This window comes from Pithys albifrons, chromosome 7 (assembly GCF_047495875.1).
Source record: "Pithys albifrons albifrons isolate INPA30051 chromosome 7, PitAlb_v1, whole genome shotgun sequence".
Taxonomy (NCBI): domain Eukaryota; kingdom Metazoa; phylum Chordata; class Aves; order Passeriformes; family Thamnophilidae; genus Pithys; species Pithys albifrons.
The window spans coordinates 46,558,827-46,574,619 of NC_092464.1; the positions used below are offsets into that span (position 1 = coordinate 46,558,827).

The window sequence follows — 15,793 nt, forward strand, 5'->3', positions numbered from 1 at the left end:
CGGCGGGTGGCGGCGCTTCCCGAACTGCATTTCCCGAGGTGCCCGCGGGGCGGTGCGGGCGCTGCCCGGGGCGCCGCGGGATGCGGGACATGGCGCTGGGAGCGCGGCTGTAGCGCTGCCGCTCTGCCGCTCTGTGCTTCGCCTCTGGCCGCGCTTGAGCGAGGAGCTGCTGCGAGGAAGCGGCGCTGCCGCCCCGGGGTCCGAGCCAGGGTCTGCCGCCCCCCGCCCAAGTAAGCCCCCGCCGGGCTGTGTGTGTGCCCTGTGCCCCCCACGGGGATGCGCGCGTGTGTGTCTATATGTATACGTGTGTGTGTGTATGTATGTGTGTATGTATGTCCGGGGCTCGGGAGGTGCCATGGGTGCCCCGCAGGGCTGGGCTGTGCCAGCGGAGCGCGTTGCCTGGCGGGGCACAGCGACGGGAGCGCCCGGGGGCATAAACAGCTGATTTTATTTGCTGGCATCCTTTAAAGAGGGAAGGCACAGGCTGCCTTGGTCCGAATCCCGGCTTTCCTCCTTCTCGCCGCCCCGTGGCCTCGCTGCGGGCGGTGGGATCGCGAGTGCCCGCGTTCCCGGGCATGGAGCTGTGCGTTTGGAACCAGGATAATGTTATGGTCGAGCCGCCTGCGAAAGGATTAGTCTCCTCGCTCTCTCCCGCCCTTCCTCCCCTCTTCTTAAAATAACAGCAGGTAGGGAGCAGAAAAGCTGATTTGTGCCCTGTATGACCGAGTTCTTTAGTCGTGTCACTGGAGCATCTTCAAGGAGATTACTTGGTGAAGGGTTTGATGTTGTCTGTTTATGCTTTCGTTTGCTTTTCTAAAAGTTTTCTTGCAGAAGATTTGCCTCAGAATAATTTTTTTTTTACTGGTTCTCCTTGGTAGGAGATAACCTCAGTTCTGTGACTTTGAAAACTTTTTATTACTTAATGCTTGTAAGAGAAGGCATTTAACATCTTTCAAAAAGCTGTTGCTTTGTTGCATTTTCAGCGTCTCTCACAACTAATTTAACTAGTGACAAGAAGATTCCTAAGCTTGTTTCCTGAACTACATGATCAGAAGCCCCTGACATCTGTAATTAACGTTTATTTGGCTTGCACCAGTGCAATGGGAGGCTGACAGGGGTAATATACTTAATAAGTGCTGTTGCAAACAAAAGAAAATTTGTTTATTTACACAATTGTATATGTATTAGTATATGCTTTAAAAGTGGTTTGTTTCCTTTCCAGTAAAGAAGAATGTCCTTGTTTAAAGCTAGAGACTGGTGGTCCACCATACTTGGAGAAAAGGAAGAATTTGACCAAGGCTGTCTGTGTGTTGCTGATGTTGATAATAGTGGCAGTGGACAAGGTAAATTCAGAATTATGTGCTTGCTGGCTTGTAAGCCACACAGCTGCAAGTTTGCTCACTGAAAAGCTTGTTAGCCAGGCTAGTTGGCTAGGTAGTTTTAAGTCTGCTGTCTTTAATGTGTCCTTGTAGGCTTAAGAAGACAAATGCAGTGCTCGCTGTCTTTTTATATTTGTATGTTTCTAAACATGTTAATCCTTGTTTGTGTCCACTAGTAATTTCATGTCTTATTCCCTTAATGGTAAATATTTTTATTTTCAGTTAGTCATGGCAGCAAACACATTGTAAACTGTTATAAAAACTTAAGGGAAAAAAGAAAAGGAAGGTAAGAGCTAAAAAAGGAAGGCATAAGCTAAGAATGTAGCAAAGTTATAAGCTAAGGTATAGGGTAAGAAATTAGAAAAACACATAACCAACCATTTTGGTCTGGAAAATAAGGGACAATTGAAATAAGTGACTCTGTATGAGTAAAGCCTGCTTTTCTGTGTAGTCATTAATAATGTGAAATGGTCTTTGCTGTCAGGAAAAGATTTTGTGTATGTGTGGTTTTTAAATTAATAAATATTTGGGATCTTTATGATACACTTGTGCTCACCTTGGAGCTGTTTTTGCTCTATAGAGGTACTTGAGTTTAATTTCACTACTGCCATCCTCTTCTAAAATTAGTTATTTTAATTTTAGATTGTCCCTTTTCGGGAAGATTTCAATAAAGTTGAGCTGTTACTTATTTGGTGTACAGCCTTTTTCAGTGGAAACTTATAGAGTCATTTAGGTTGCAGAAAATGTTTAATATTGAGTCCAACAGTGTCCACTATTAAACCATTTCCTTAAACACCATGTCTACATGTCTTCTAAATACCTCCAGGGATGGTGACTCAACCACTTCCCATGTTAGTCTCTTCCATTGCTTTTGGTGAAGAAATTTTTCCTGATATCCAGTCTACGTTGTGCCTCTAGACCCTTCCCCAGCTCGAGTGCCCTTCTCTGGACATGCTCCAGCACCTCAGTGTCTTTCTTACAGTGAGGGGCCCAAAACTGAACACGGGACTCAAGGTATGGCCTCACCAGTGTTGAGTACGGAGGGACAATCCCTGCCCTGGTCCCTTCTGATACAGGCCAGGATGCCACTGGCCTTTGCCCTCCTGGGCACACTGCTGGATCATGTTCTGCTGCTGTCAACCAATGTATCCAGACCCTTTTCTGTTGGAACATTTTCCAGTCACTCTGTTCCCACCCTATAGCACTGCATGGGGTTGTTGTGACATGGCACTTTGCCTCTTTGAACTTCATGCAATTGGCCTCAACCCATTGATCCAGCTTGTCCAGGTCCCACTGTAGTGCCTTCCTACCCCGCAGCAGATCAATGCTCCCACCTAACTTCATGTTATCTGTGAACTTACTGAGGGTGCACTTAATCCCCTTGTCCACATCATGAATAAAGTTACTAAACAGGACTGGCCCCAGTACTGAGCCCTGGGGAATGCCACTTGTGAGCAGCCATGAGCTGGATTTAACTCTGTTCACCACCAGTCTCTGGGCTCGGCCATCCAGCCACGTTTTTACCCAGTGGACAGTGGACCTGTCCAAGCCACAAGCAGCCAATTTTTTGAGGAGAATGCTGTAGGAAATGGTGGGAAAGGCTTTACTAAAGTCAAGGTAAACAACATCCACAGTCTGCCTCTCATCCACAAAGCTGGTCACCTTGCTCTAGAAGGAAATCAGGTTGGTCGAACAAAATCTACCTCTCATAAACCCATGCTGGCTGGTCCTGATCTCCTGGTTGTCCTCTATGTGCTGTGTGACGGCACTCAAGATGATCTGCTCCATGAGCTTTCCCAGCACCATGGTCAGATTGACGGGCCGGTAGTTCCCTGGAACCTCCTTCTGTCCCTTCTGGTAGATGGGTGTCACATTTGCTAATTTGCAGTCAGCTGTGACCTCTGCAGTCCACCAGGGCTGCTGATAAATGAGGGAGGGTGGCTTGCTCAGCCCTTCCACCAGCTCTTTCAGTACACCAGATGGATCCCGTCTTGCTCCATAGACCTGGATGTGTCTAAGTGGTGTAGCAGAATGCTGACCATGTCCCTTTGGATTATGGGGGCCTTTTGTCTTCCAGCTGCATACCCAGAGAACAACTCTTATTGTTCTGTTAAAGACTGAGGCAAAGGTGACATTAAGTACATGAGCCCTGTGTCACTGTGTTCTGCCCTGCATACAGTAAAGGATGGAGAGTCTCCTTTGTAGGGGTGACAGTGGGTCTGTGGATCGTCTGATGTCTGAGGTAATTGATCTTGAACAGTTCAAGGTCAATTTCCTCATCAATTACCTCAGACATTCGAGGATCCACAGACCTACTGTCACCCCTACACTCCTTGGCCCTCCTTTTGTTGCTAATGTGTTTTTATAGAAACATTTTTATTGTCTTTTATGTCAGTAGCCAGATTAAATTCCAGTTGGGCTTTGGCCTTCCTGATTTTCATCCTGCATAACCTGAGGACATCCTTGTATCCCTCGTGAATGGGCTGCCCCTTCTTCTGAACATCATAATCTCTGCTTTTTTGTCTGAGTTCCAGCCAAAGCTCTCTGTTCAGCCAGGCTGGTATTCCCTGTAATCTCATCTTTTGGCACACAGGGATGGCCTTCTGTACCTTTTAAGATTCCTTTCGTGAGGAATGTCCAGCCTTCCTGACTCCTTAGCCCTTCAGGACTGCCTTCCAAGGGACTTTCTCAACCAGTCTCCTGAACAGGCCAAAGTCTGCCCTCTGGGAGTCCAAGGGTAGCAGTTCTGCTGAACACCCTCCTTCCTTCTCTGAGAACTGAAAATACAGTTTTGTAATTAATTGCTCTGCCCAAGGCGTCCTCCAACCAGCACATCACCTACAAATCCTTCTCTGTTCACGAACACGTCTGATGGGGCACCTTCCCTGGCTGGCTCCTCACCTGCTGTGCCAGACACTTATCTTCCACACACTCCAGGACCCTCCTGGACACTTTCCTCTCTGCTCTGTTGTATTTCTAGCAGACATCTGTTAAGTTGAAGTCCTTCATGAGAACAAGAGCCAGTTATTGTGAGACTTTCCCCAGCTGCTTCTAGAATATTTCATCTGTTTCCTCACCCTGATTGGGTGGTTTAGAGCAGATTCCCACCATGACAGGCTTTGTTGGCCTTTTCCATGATTCTTATGCATAAACATGCAACCCTATTGTCACCATCACTAAGCTCTAGACAGTCAAAACACTCCCTACCATACAGGGCTACTCTAACACCTTTCCTTCCTTGCCTATCCCTTCTGAAGCATTTATAGCTATCCATTGCAGCACTCCAGTTGTGTGAGTCATCCCACATAGTTACCATGATCTTTCTGTCATGGCAACTGTGTCAGAATTTTCTAGCTGCACAACAGCTTCCAGCTCCTCCTGTTTGTTGCTTATGCTGCATGCACTGGGGTAGATGCACTTGGGTTATTGTTCCTGTCACCTTTGTTGTGGCAAAGTTGGAATTCCTGTGTGACTCTTCCTAAGCATTTCTGTGGTTTCTAGCACATTAATAACCCTCAAGCCTTTGCTGCCCAGTGAATCTCCATCTCCTGCCTCCTTTGGGATGGCAGATGGAAGGACATCACTTTCACACTGTCCCTCAAACACTGGCATGACACCCCCAGGCTTATCTCTGATGATCCTGCCTTTCTCCCTTTCCTCCTTCAAACACAGTTTAAAACTCTCTAAGACCTCTAACTCCTGAGCTGAGATGCTTTTTCCCCTTTGAGACAGACAGACCCCATCTGTCATCAACAGGCCTGGTGTCATGTAAACTGACCCATGGTCAAAACCCCCAGGATTCTGCCAAGAGTTCAGAATAGCCTTTTCCTAGAAGAAAGAGAAATAATTATATAAAAGCAGGACTTTAAACAGTGTTATGGGAATAGGAGTCTGCTGTTTATTAACTTGCTTCACATTACACTTTCTCTTTATTGGTTAGACTAGGCTCTTTTTCTTCCCAGAGTTCAGGAACAAATGTTCATCAATTGCCTAACATCTAAACCAGGTAAAAATGTCTTAAGTATTAATAATGAATACATAGAATGGATTTAGTTTACTGCTGATGGAATACTTGTTACTGAGTTCAGGAAAAGATTAGTTGAGAAGGCAGTCAGTATTTTCTGAAGGAAGGACTTGGACAGGGCAAGTATTTTTTTGTGACTGAAGAAGAAAGGAAGCAACCGACTGTTCTGAGCTTTTAATGTGGGGTCCTGTAGAACTATCCAAAGATTTTAGAGGCTGGTCAGCATGGCTTAGGAGTGCTTGTAAGATTCTCCTGACTTGTGGACAAGTTTTACTGGTTTTGATTTTGATCTGCATTGATATGTTGATCTGTATCTACAGGAAATAAGTATTGGCAACCAACTTGAGTTGTTGGTTGTTATCACGGGAGGCACCTCTTGGTTTTTTTCATTAATAGCTTTTTCTTATTCAACCCAAATGATAAACAACTGACTCCTTGCTTAAAATACCTATTCCAAATTAATTCCAAGGCAACCATTGAATTAATCTTTGAGATAATGGATCTGTCTCAAGGGCAGGTGATGTCAAAGCTTATCTTTGCTGACCTGGTGTAGTATTTACTAGGCTTTAGTTTGCATTTGGATAAATGCTGTTGATCCCAGTTCTAAAACTCCCCACTTCTGCTGGTGTGATATGTGTATGCACAAATCTAAGATGTAGGGACTGAAAGTCTGAAGTACTCTTCAAAACCAGAAAGGGACTATTGAAGAATTGTGGACATCAATCTAAAATGATGGAATAATGACAGTGGTCAGTGCCACCACCAGGATAATTGCCACACTGAATCCTTTGCTGGCACATTTTCATGACTCTGCAAAACAGGTAATTGCTAATCTTAACCTAAAAGACAGAGCATAATCAACATTAATTAAATTATGTCAATATTCTGTCTTTATAGGGTATTATTTGAAGCACTTATGCAACAAATTGAGTTCCACATGTGCTATTGTATTGTGTAGCATCCTTTGTGTTACTTTTTTTGTTTGTTTGTTTTTTAGATAAAATTATTGTGGGCAGTTATATGGGATATCTTAGAATCTTTAATCCACATCCTGTGAAACCTGGAGATGAAGTACAAGCTGAAGACTTACTCCTGGAAGTGCAGTTGCGAGAACCAATATTGCAAGTGGAAGTGGGAAAATTTGTTTCGTAAGTAAATGGCTGACTATGTTGCTGTTTAAGTGTTAGATGTGATTTTCTTCCTTTGTTTTGGAGGGTGAGTTTTCAGTTTCCAGATGGACAATTATTAATCACATCTATAAATCCTGTTGTGTGCATTTGATCTGCTTCTTGAATCATCTTGATATGGGAGAATTTTTACTTAGGGTGTATGTGGAGGATAATCTGCCAGATAACTTGTATAGTGTTTTAGGAGCATGTGGAACAGGAGAAGCTTTATATTGAAAGTTATCTTTTAAGGTATAAAGAAAATTTGACTAACTTGTTATGATCTAAGATGTAATATTGGCCAGTTGTTTGTGTTTGATAGAGGATAGAAGATCTTTATTTCAGAAGAATTTAGTGGAAGGTGGTGATCAGGTAGAGCAAACATAGTACGTTTCTAAGCAAAAGACCTTATACTTATCTGGCTGTAAGAGAGTCTGCTTAGAAGAACTTTATTTTAGCAATTAGTTCTTAAAAGATTAATTTTAATTTTGAAATTAACTTCTAATACTGCAGCATGAACTTTATTTTAAAAATGAGAGAAAAACCTGTACTGAACATGGGAAAGACTTGTGCTCTGAGACCAAAGGCACAAGCTGGAAGGCCTATGTCAGTTGGAGGTTGTTTTTATTCAAGTACTCATGGTGTGACCCTGTGCAGGAATTCTAATGCCTTACTGTGTGAAATGAGCTAAAACATTTTCTATAGTTACAGCACAAGTACTTTCTCTGCTGGAAATACTGCTTGGGATTGGGTAAAGAAAATTGTGAGGGTTCAGATGTTTCATGCAGCTAGTACAAAGGTGAATTTTATCAAAAATAGTGTCTGTGGTTGCTGGATAGTACTTGTTTGGAGGAATGATCCTCATATCATCTCTCCATGAAGGATTAACAGCACCATGTTTGAAATGAGTTTTAAGCTAAACCGGGAAAATAGTTGGGTTGCTTTTCATATTTAAATCTGAAAATATGTCCTTAAAGGATTCATTTTGATTTTGAAATTAACTCCGAGTACTTCAGCATGAATGTAGGAAGATCAGTACTTTTTTATGCTAGCTTCTAACACCCAAACCTTTGCATTCAACTCACACATAATTTCAATATGTTACTTGAATTTTATCCTGTATAAATTTTACCTGGAATTTATTTTAAAATAGTTGGTTTTTACTCTTCTTTACAGTGGTACTGAAGGACTTCATCTGGCTGTGTTGCATAGCCGAAAACTCTGTGTTTATGCTGTTTCAGGTTAGTTTACAGATCCAAACTTTCCAGTGATTTTAAATGTATTTTAGACTTTGGATTAAGTGAATGGTAAACTTGGTATATGCAGTGTTTGCTCATCATCCCTGAAGATCTGCAGTCATGTTGTCTCACTCAAACTTGTGTGTGAAGAGAAAACAATAGTAATTAGGTCTAGACATTTCCCAGAGGTTAACAGAGGTTTGCTAATCATCTCAGTGCCTGAGGTGCTGTGATGTGTGTGATGGTCTGTGGCTGGTAGTGCTTGTAAACAACTAACTCTTATTACAGTTTTAGGAGTGGATGTTGCTGTTGAACATGCTAATGAACACATGATTGTGTAATGCCAACTTACTTAGCTCTTTAGAAATAAACAACTATTTCTGAACTCAAAACTCCAGAGAATTTCTTAGAAAGCCAGTACTTTGGTAGGGGAGCCCATGAAAAGACAGGAGGTTAATACTGATAAGAAGGTGAGACCTCTAGGTTTTTTCTTACATCCTCTTTCTTCTGCTGCCTTTGGCTGGAAATTGTACATGAAGTGTTCTCACTATATGTGAAGAGGCAAATCACAAAACACCTTTTCTGTGCATTGATTTCTCCCTTCTATATTCTTAGAGCAAAGCACAGATTTAAGAGATCTTTTAATTGTACACTCATCTTCAACATTCAATAGACAACATGGCATTGTTTATTTTCTCTGTGTAGGGACATCTGTGTCTCCTTTCATTAAAAGAACATGGTTTTTTTGTAGGAGCACCTTCCTTGTAGGCAAATGGGTTACAAACCCATGCTCTCTTTTCAAATCCTGTTTGCCTGTGTGGAGACACCTGTAAAATGGGTCTTTTTTGAGAGGTGATCCTCTGAGATGCACTGCAGTTTTCTGAGTTTCCCTTCTCTGTTATAGTGCTTATGTCAGAGCATTGTAGCCTACCAGTACAATTTTTATTGAAACAATTTATTTTAAAATTTGCATTAACAGCATACAACAGTAACTTTAGAATTCTTTTCTAGTTATATTTTGCTGTTTGGCTGCATGGCTTAAGCAGTTAAATAATAATAAAAGTGAAATTTTGCAATCCTTAATAGACTTTTCATATAATCTGTAAACATTTATGCTTTAAGTGTGATTTCTGTTATCTGAATGGACACTCTCAAACAAGCTCCTTTGAGAAATAACCATCATTATTTCTTTATGCTTCCATGGCAAAGTACACTTTCATAAAGTGGAATCTTTGCTTGCTTTATACATGGTACTGTATCTGTTATTCATAATAAAATAACTGTGCTGCTTCTCCTTGACAAATGCCAGTATCCTTCAGGGCTGACTGAAGTATGGCCTGGGTATTTGTGGTACAGGCACAATACATACACTGACAACTGTCTAACTTGTGTCTCATCAAGTGTTGCTAAATTTCTAGTTCCTGAGCAGCCAAGGCTTTTCTCCTCACCTCTATTCCCATCTTTCCACTTACATGAGCCTGCTTTAGGGGTAGCTGTTTAAAAGATATGGTGGATTTTAGCTGGAGAAATTGCCTAAAAGGTTGGCATAAGCTACAAATCTTTCACAGCATGTAGTTAAAGATGGTATTGAGATAATCTTCGTATATTAAAACTGTGGTAGAATTTAGCTTACGTATTATTCACTCAAAACACCTTTTCCCCAGCTAACTGTTTACAAAGGTTTGGGGGTTTTAGCTGTTTGACTGGGTTTTTTTTCTTAATTAGTCCATAAGTATTAACGTCCTTCATGGGGTGAAAGAAAGACTTTAATTCTTAAAATGGGAGCTTTAACTTTAGTTTCTTTAGAAAGACTTTTTGAATTTCTGCTGCTTTCCTGAAGGGGTCACGAAGGTTAAATTCATGCAGACCTTTTCAGAGAATGTGATATATATCACAAAATTATTTTTGTTACCATATATTTGTCTTTTATCTTTGCAATGTTGATCACACATTTATTTGCAAACAGATTAAAAGCAAGTGATAAGTATGCCCTAAAGATAGCTTTGTAAAATTATAGCTAATGACTACTACAGCTTATTTTGAGACAAATGCTGTTACGGCTGAGACTGGCTATTGGGTATAGAGTATGCACTGAATAACTAGAGAATACTAAGAATTCCCCTTTAAGCATGCTTTTCTTTTTTAATCTTAGAAGTGTGCCTAACATGAAGAAAAATACAATTAAGTAATAAAATTGCAGCCTCTTTTAAGTCTTTATATTATGTTTAGTACAAAGAGACCTTATTTCTGGTACTGGTCTTTGGGAATTTTGTAGCTTTGTTATTTGTTTTGTTTAAAGAAAGTAGCATTGTGAGACTCCATATCTCAAAGTCACCAGGATGAAGTTACAGTTTTGTTCAGGTCGTTTATACTGGTACTCCTTTACTTCTTCCACAGTATGTGGATCAAAGTAATGAATATATGCCCTTCATTTTTTGTAGGAACTCTGGGAAATGTGGAGCATGGGAATCAATATCAGATTAAACTGATGTATGAGCACAATCTTCAGAGAACTGCATGTAATATGACTTATGGTCCATTTGGTGGGGTAAAAGGTAAGCTCCTTGTTGTATATTCTTTATCATTAGTTGTTTAACTGTGAACTTCAAGTTTGAAAGGCACCATGATGCTGCTGACTAGAGGAAAACGTCTTTCTATCAGTGGTGGTACCTTTTAACTGAAGCATATTGAAAATAACTGAAATCAAAATGAGGCAAAGAATATTAAATGCAGAATAGTTGTTTTCTCACATTTTGAACTGGACATGAATTTACAAGTATAATGCTAATTTTAAAAAAATAACAAAATCCCTGGCTCTTCCTTTGTAAAATACTTTAACGTGTAAAAATAATTGTTTTCTTCTGTGCTTCAATTCTGTTTTGCTTTTCTGCACTTGCTTATCCTGGAAAAGTTAAAAATTTAACATCTCTCCATTTGCTGAACCTGAAATATCAAATGTCTTGAAAGATACATAATGCAGATTTCTAAAAAATTCCTTAAGCTTTGACTGGAAAAATGTAACGGTGTACAATAATATTTATGGCATTTTTGTAGATTTGAATGAGTTTAATAGAGATCAGTCTTTTTTGAACTTGTGGATGCTTTTGTGTTCCAGTGTGGAAGTGCTGACATTTGCTTTGCATGGCATCTCTTTTTCTTCAGAAGTAAAGTTTGCCCATCAACACTGGGTTGTGGCAGTATTCTGCTAAAGTATTGTCCCTAAACTGTTGGCAGAGTGATGTGGTCACTTTCCCAGGTGGAAGGTCTTTTGGGACAATATGGCAGATATGTGCAGGCAGTCCCTCCGTTCTGTGCCTGTAATAACCTTCTAATATTAATGATATGATGTCTTACCCTGAGCTCAGGCCTGTCCCTGGCTTTGAATTCAGCTGACCAAAATTATTACTGATTGCATAGATTTTCACCTACTAATTAAAACCACCTTGGGTAAAATGGTCAACTCAGTGGGTGAGAAGGTATTAATGCTGTGAGTGCCTTGAGGAGTGAGAGTATAGAGAGTGTGAGCATCTTCCTGTCAGCAGCAGAAGGACATTACTAAATCTGAAAAGAGGGAATAATGTGCTTTCTGGCACACTACAGGGGAATTGCAGTAACAAATTTACAGGGAATCACCAACTAAGAATTGTGAGTTTCTGGAAAGGTTCAGGAGGAATAAAACAAGTACTGATGCACCACCATGCAGTTCTGCAGAATAAACTCTCTGGATTTTTGACATGCATGTTTGTTTACCATGGAGGGCTGAATAGACATCTGACCACCAGCTCAGTGTTGATGCCAGACCTGTCTCATGAGCTCTGGTGGATGCAAGGAATGTAAGGAAGAAGGTGTTTTTGCAAGCTAGGGAGACAGAAGGCACTGGTTACCTTAGAAGCTCCTCAGCCAGCCAAACACCACTTCATTCATGGCATGGAAATGAGGGCCATAGCTGGCCAAGCCACAAGAACAGCAGAGGGAGCTCTGGTAAGTTCTGCAAAGTTTGCTTAGTTTTCTTTGAGCACCTGTGTGTTAGCATGTCATGCAGCTCTCCTTTTCCTCTTCACCATGTTCCTGTTCATATAAGTATGTTTATTGCTGTTGGAAAAGAGTGGTCTCAAGTCATGAACAAGGAAGGCAGAGATTTATGTTATGTAATGAATAATACATGTTCATATCACAGAATCAAGATGCTTTCTGTGTAAGATATAGATCTAGGAAAATTACAGTGAATGTTCAGGTACCTGATAGCAGGCTATTAAAGCGTATATTGAAGCATGAGAGAAATTACACTGGAGAAAGTTCTTTTTGGGAAGTGAAGGAATCTCTCTTTTTTTTTTTTTTTTGTAGATTTCCTGGAATGAATGTTCTTTTTGTGGCTTTCCTGGACTGTTTTATTAGATTTTTTGTCAAAGATGTGCTTTTAATCTTGTCCCAAGCCTTTTGCAGTGAATCTATTTTGGGTTTTCTAAGTATCATCTTTACTATTAAATTCTGTCCTTGAGGTTTAAGAATGACAGTATTGTGGTTTTATTTCCATCTTGCAAGACCAGCCAGAGTGAATCAGCAAGGAGGTCTATCAAATGTTACTTTTAGTAAATAAATGCCTGCCTGGTCTGGCTTGCCATGCTATCAATGTGTATCTATGTTTGGCAGATGTTCTGGGCTGCCATTGAGATTCTGAAAATAAATTTTTTTTTTACTATCAGCCTTCCATGGGTTTCTCTGGAATTCTTTTCAGACATCTGCTAACAGTCTGTCTCACCTTCAGCAGGGGTTAATTCACGATGGTGGCAGAGCAGCAATCAGACTTCTACACTCTGGAATTACACTAGCAAAACATTAGGGAGAGTTTTTGTATTTGTTTTCTGGTGTTACTGCTGTGTCTATTACGTGTCTTACTGCTGTACTCCAGCATCCCTGAAACAACCTGAGGGTGAGAGAGGCACTTCACAGGTCATGCTGACAGAGCTGCTGAAGCAGACACAGGACAGTGGCAGCTGAGCAGGAGGAGGAGAGTGAGCATACAGGGAAAGTGCTATGGGAGTGTTCGGAAGGAGAGTGTGTATTGGCCCTCCAGGAATGTGATCTGTCATCTGAGGAAGCAAAGAATGCTGCAGGAGTTGCCACAGAGCACTTGATCTATAGAGTTGCTCAGCCCTGCTCAGATTTGTGTTTTTTTTTTTTCTTTTTAAATTAAGCTCTTATTCCTATACCTTCAGTGGTAAAGAAGCTCATTCTGCCCAGCTGTATGAGTTAACATTGACAAAAGAAAAAAAGGGTTGAATTTGCAGTTCTGAGGGGTGTGGGTCAGGTGAAGACTAAAGTCAGGGCCCTGAACTTTTGGAGAGCAAAATTCCAGCTCTTCAAGATCTCCTCAGCTGAAGTGTGATGGAGATGTAAAACATACAAAGAACAACTGTCACTTCTCAACTGTTGACTTTCGGCCTCTTGTATTAGGAAAAAAACTATTACAGATTTCTCTGTGGAGACAATTGTCAAGTAAATAAACCTATTTGGTAGCCTAGTTGGTAAATTTCATTCTTGCTGGTGTCTTCAGATTAAGGATTTGATCTATGAGCAGTTTTCACATTTGGAAGAATTCACACAGATGTTCTCATAACAGAAACAGATGAAGAAAATCAACAAACTAATTTATTTATTCTCATCATAGAAGGTCAAAACCTAAATGAAAGAAACTATTAAAGCTATGGAATAAAAAAGTCGAAGACTGAGAAGTTGTCAGTGGTTTGCACAGATTAACAGTGTGCAATTTTCTTAAAAATAGCAGAGTGTGAGTTGTGTTTGTCACCACTAGATGGTCCTCTCATTACAGTTTTTGGTTGATGGGCTGCCTCTAAAGCTGATTTATCCTTGAACTGATTCTGCAGGTGTATTTACTGCAAGATTTAAAGGCACTTTCTGAAAACCTCTATAGCTAAGTGTTTTATTGATTGTAACAAAATGTATTCTGCTGGTTGCAGAACTCTAATAAAAAGCTGAAATGAACTTGACCTGTACTTTCAGCACAGCTATTAAAGGGTCAGGGATATGACAAGTAACAATGAAATCCCTTATAAGTTTAGGTGGAATCCTAAAAAAAGCTAATGGAAATGTTTAAAAATAGTAAATGGAACACACCTACAAAGATGACAATACAAGTCAAGCATAGTGCAGGCAGAGTTACTTGTAACTTGCAACTTTAAAAATCTGTGGCAAAGGAAAGGCTTATAATGCAGAACTTTACAGTTCTTTGGAGCTTTAGCTTTATGTTTGTTCCTTGCTGTCTTCTGAACACTGATGCTAAAATAAAAACAATAAACTATCAGAAAGGAATATAGGAAAATCAAGTATTTATTTTATATTAAAAAAATTTATATATTGCCAGCCCAGATTTTCTGAAGTAGAACTTAACTTTTAAGATCTTGCCTTTGTTGTTTAGAATGCATATGTCTCATTTTCATATTTCTGGGGCCTTCCTCATGATCTTAGAGCTGTAAGTCGAATTTGTCATCCAAAGCTCCATTTCAAGCATATGGGTCGTTTTAAAAGGATGATTCATTATAAAATTATAAGTCAGTAGTGCTGAACGCTGCATTTAACCAAGTGAACTCCTCTTAACCCAGCCACAAAATGTCACAGCCCTTAAGTAGTGAACAGATTGTAAACTTCATGTTTTACTTCAGATATAAAATTTAAAGAACTTGAGGGTGCTCTACCTTAAACTCTTGTTTTGTTTAGTTTTTAAAGAAAATGAAGGTGAAAAAGCATACCTTTTTGTGATTTGTGTTGCATCCTTACCTGTGGTAAGGATTCAACTTCAGAAAAGTTTTACTTTATATAAACCCATTCATCACATAATTTTTATAAGGTTGGGTTATACTATTATGGCATCATGCAATTATGCCACCAGAGGTTGCTGTGCTAACAATTCAACTTTCATTATATGAAGTGATGTTTGCTGACAGTTTGCAGTATCTTGGGAAGTATTTTCTGGTTTCACAGCTGCAGTATGTTGTTCTGGATCTTTGTGACTCAAATGCCAAGTCACTGGTGTTTGACTCAAGCTCATTGTTTAAGATGATGAGCTCATTAGAGGGGTTAAGTTTGGAGGCAGCCTGGGCTGTAGCAGCCATGCCCTGGATGTGACCTTAAGGAGTGTGGGCTTGAGGTGAGGTGCAAAGTCAGGACCCTGAATTTTGTAACAGGGGAATTCCAGACATTTAAGGAGTTGGTGAATGAGATCCCCTGGGAAAGGGTCCTTAGGAACAAAGGAGCTGACCAGAGCTGGCAGCTCTTTAAGGACACTTCTTAGAGCACAAAGTCCTCCATCCCAATGTGTAGAAAATCAAGCAAGGCAGGCTGGACACCAGCATGGATGAACAAGGATCTGCTCTTCAAGGTGAGGAGTAAGAAAGAAATGCACAAGTAATGGAAACAGGGACAGTGACCTGGGGAGAGTACAGGGATACAGTTCAGATTTGTAGGGGTGGGATCACGAAAGTCAAAGCACTGATGGAACAGGACTTGGCAAGGGACGTAAAGAATTACAATAAAAAGTGATTCTGGAAGTACACAGGTGAGAAAAGAAAGGCCAAGGAGAGTGTACCCCCTAGAAAAATTACAAGGGACAGCTGACAACAAATTTGGAGAAGACTGAGGTACTCAGTGAGTTCTTGCCTCAGTCTTCACTAACAGTCAGGTTTCCCACATCTCTCAAGTCCCTGAACCTCTAGTGGGAGTTGGAGGAGCAAAGTCCCTCCCGCTGTAAGTAAAGAGCAGGTTTGAGACCACTTCATGAAACTGAATAGCCCCCAGTCTCTGGGGCCTGATGTCCTGCACCCCAGGTCCTGAGGGAACAGGCTGATTTTGTTGCAAAGCCACTCTCCATTGTATTTGAGATGTCAGGGCAGTCAGGCAAAGTCCCTGGTGCTGGAAAAGGGGAAACATCTCTCCTCTCTTTAGAAAGGGAGAAAGGAAGATCCATGGGAC

At 40.7% G+C, this 15,793-nt stretch overlaps 1 protein-coding gene across 2 annotated transcripts in view; it reads left to right on the plus strand.

Moving 5' to 3' along the window:
- The first annotated feature begins 51 nt into the window (after positions 1–51).
- The window catches only part of BBS9 (Bardet-Biedl syndrome 9), a 272,490-nt gene continuing 256,748 nt past the window's right edge, over positions 52–15,793 (plus strand). For both annotated transcript variants that reach the window (XM_071561393.1, XM_071561394.1), the window contains exons 1-5: positions 52–230; positions 1,223–1,343; positions 6,401–6,551; positions 7,746–7,810; positions 10,249–10,362. In XM_071561393.1, the coding sequence (XP_071417494.1) occupies positions 1,232–1,343; positions 6,401–6,551; positions 7,746–7,810; positions 10,249–10,362 (442 nt within the window). In that variant the 5' untranslated portion in view covers positions 52–230; positions 1,223–1,231. The remainder of the gene's footprint in view (positions 231–1,222; positions 1,344–6,400; positions 6,552–7,745; positions 7,811–10,248; positions 10,363–15,793) is intronic.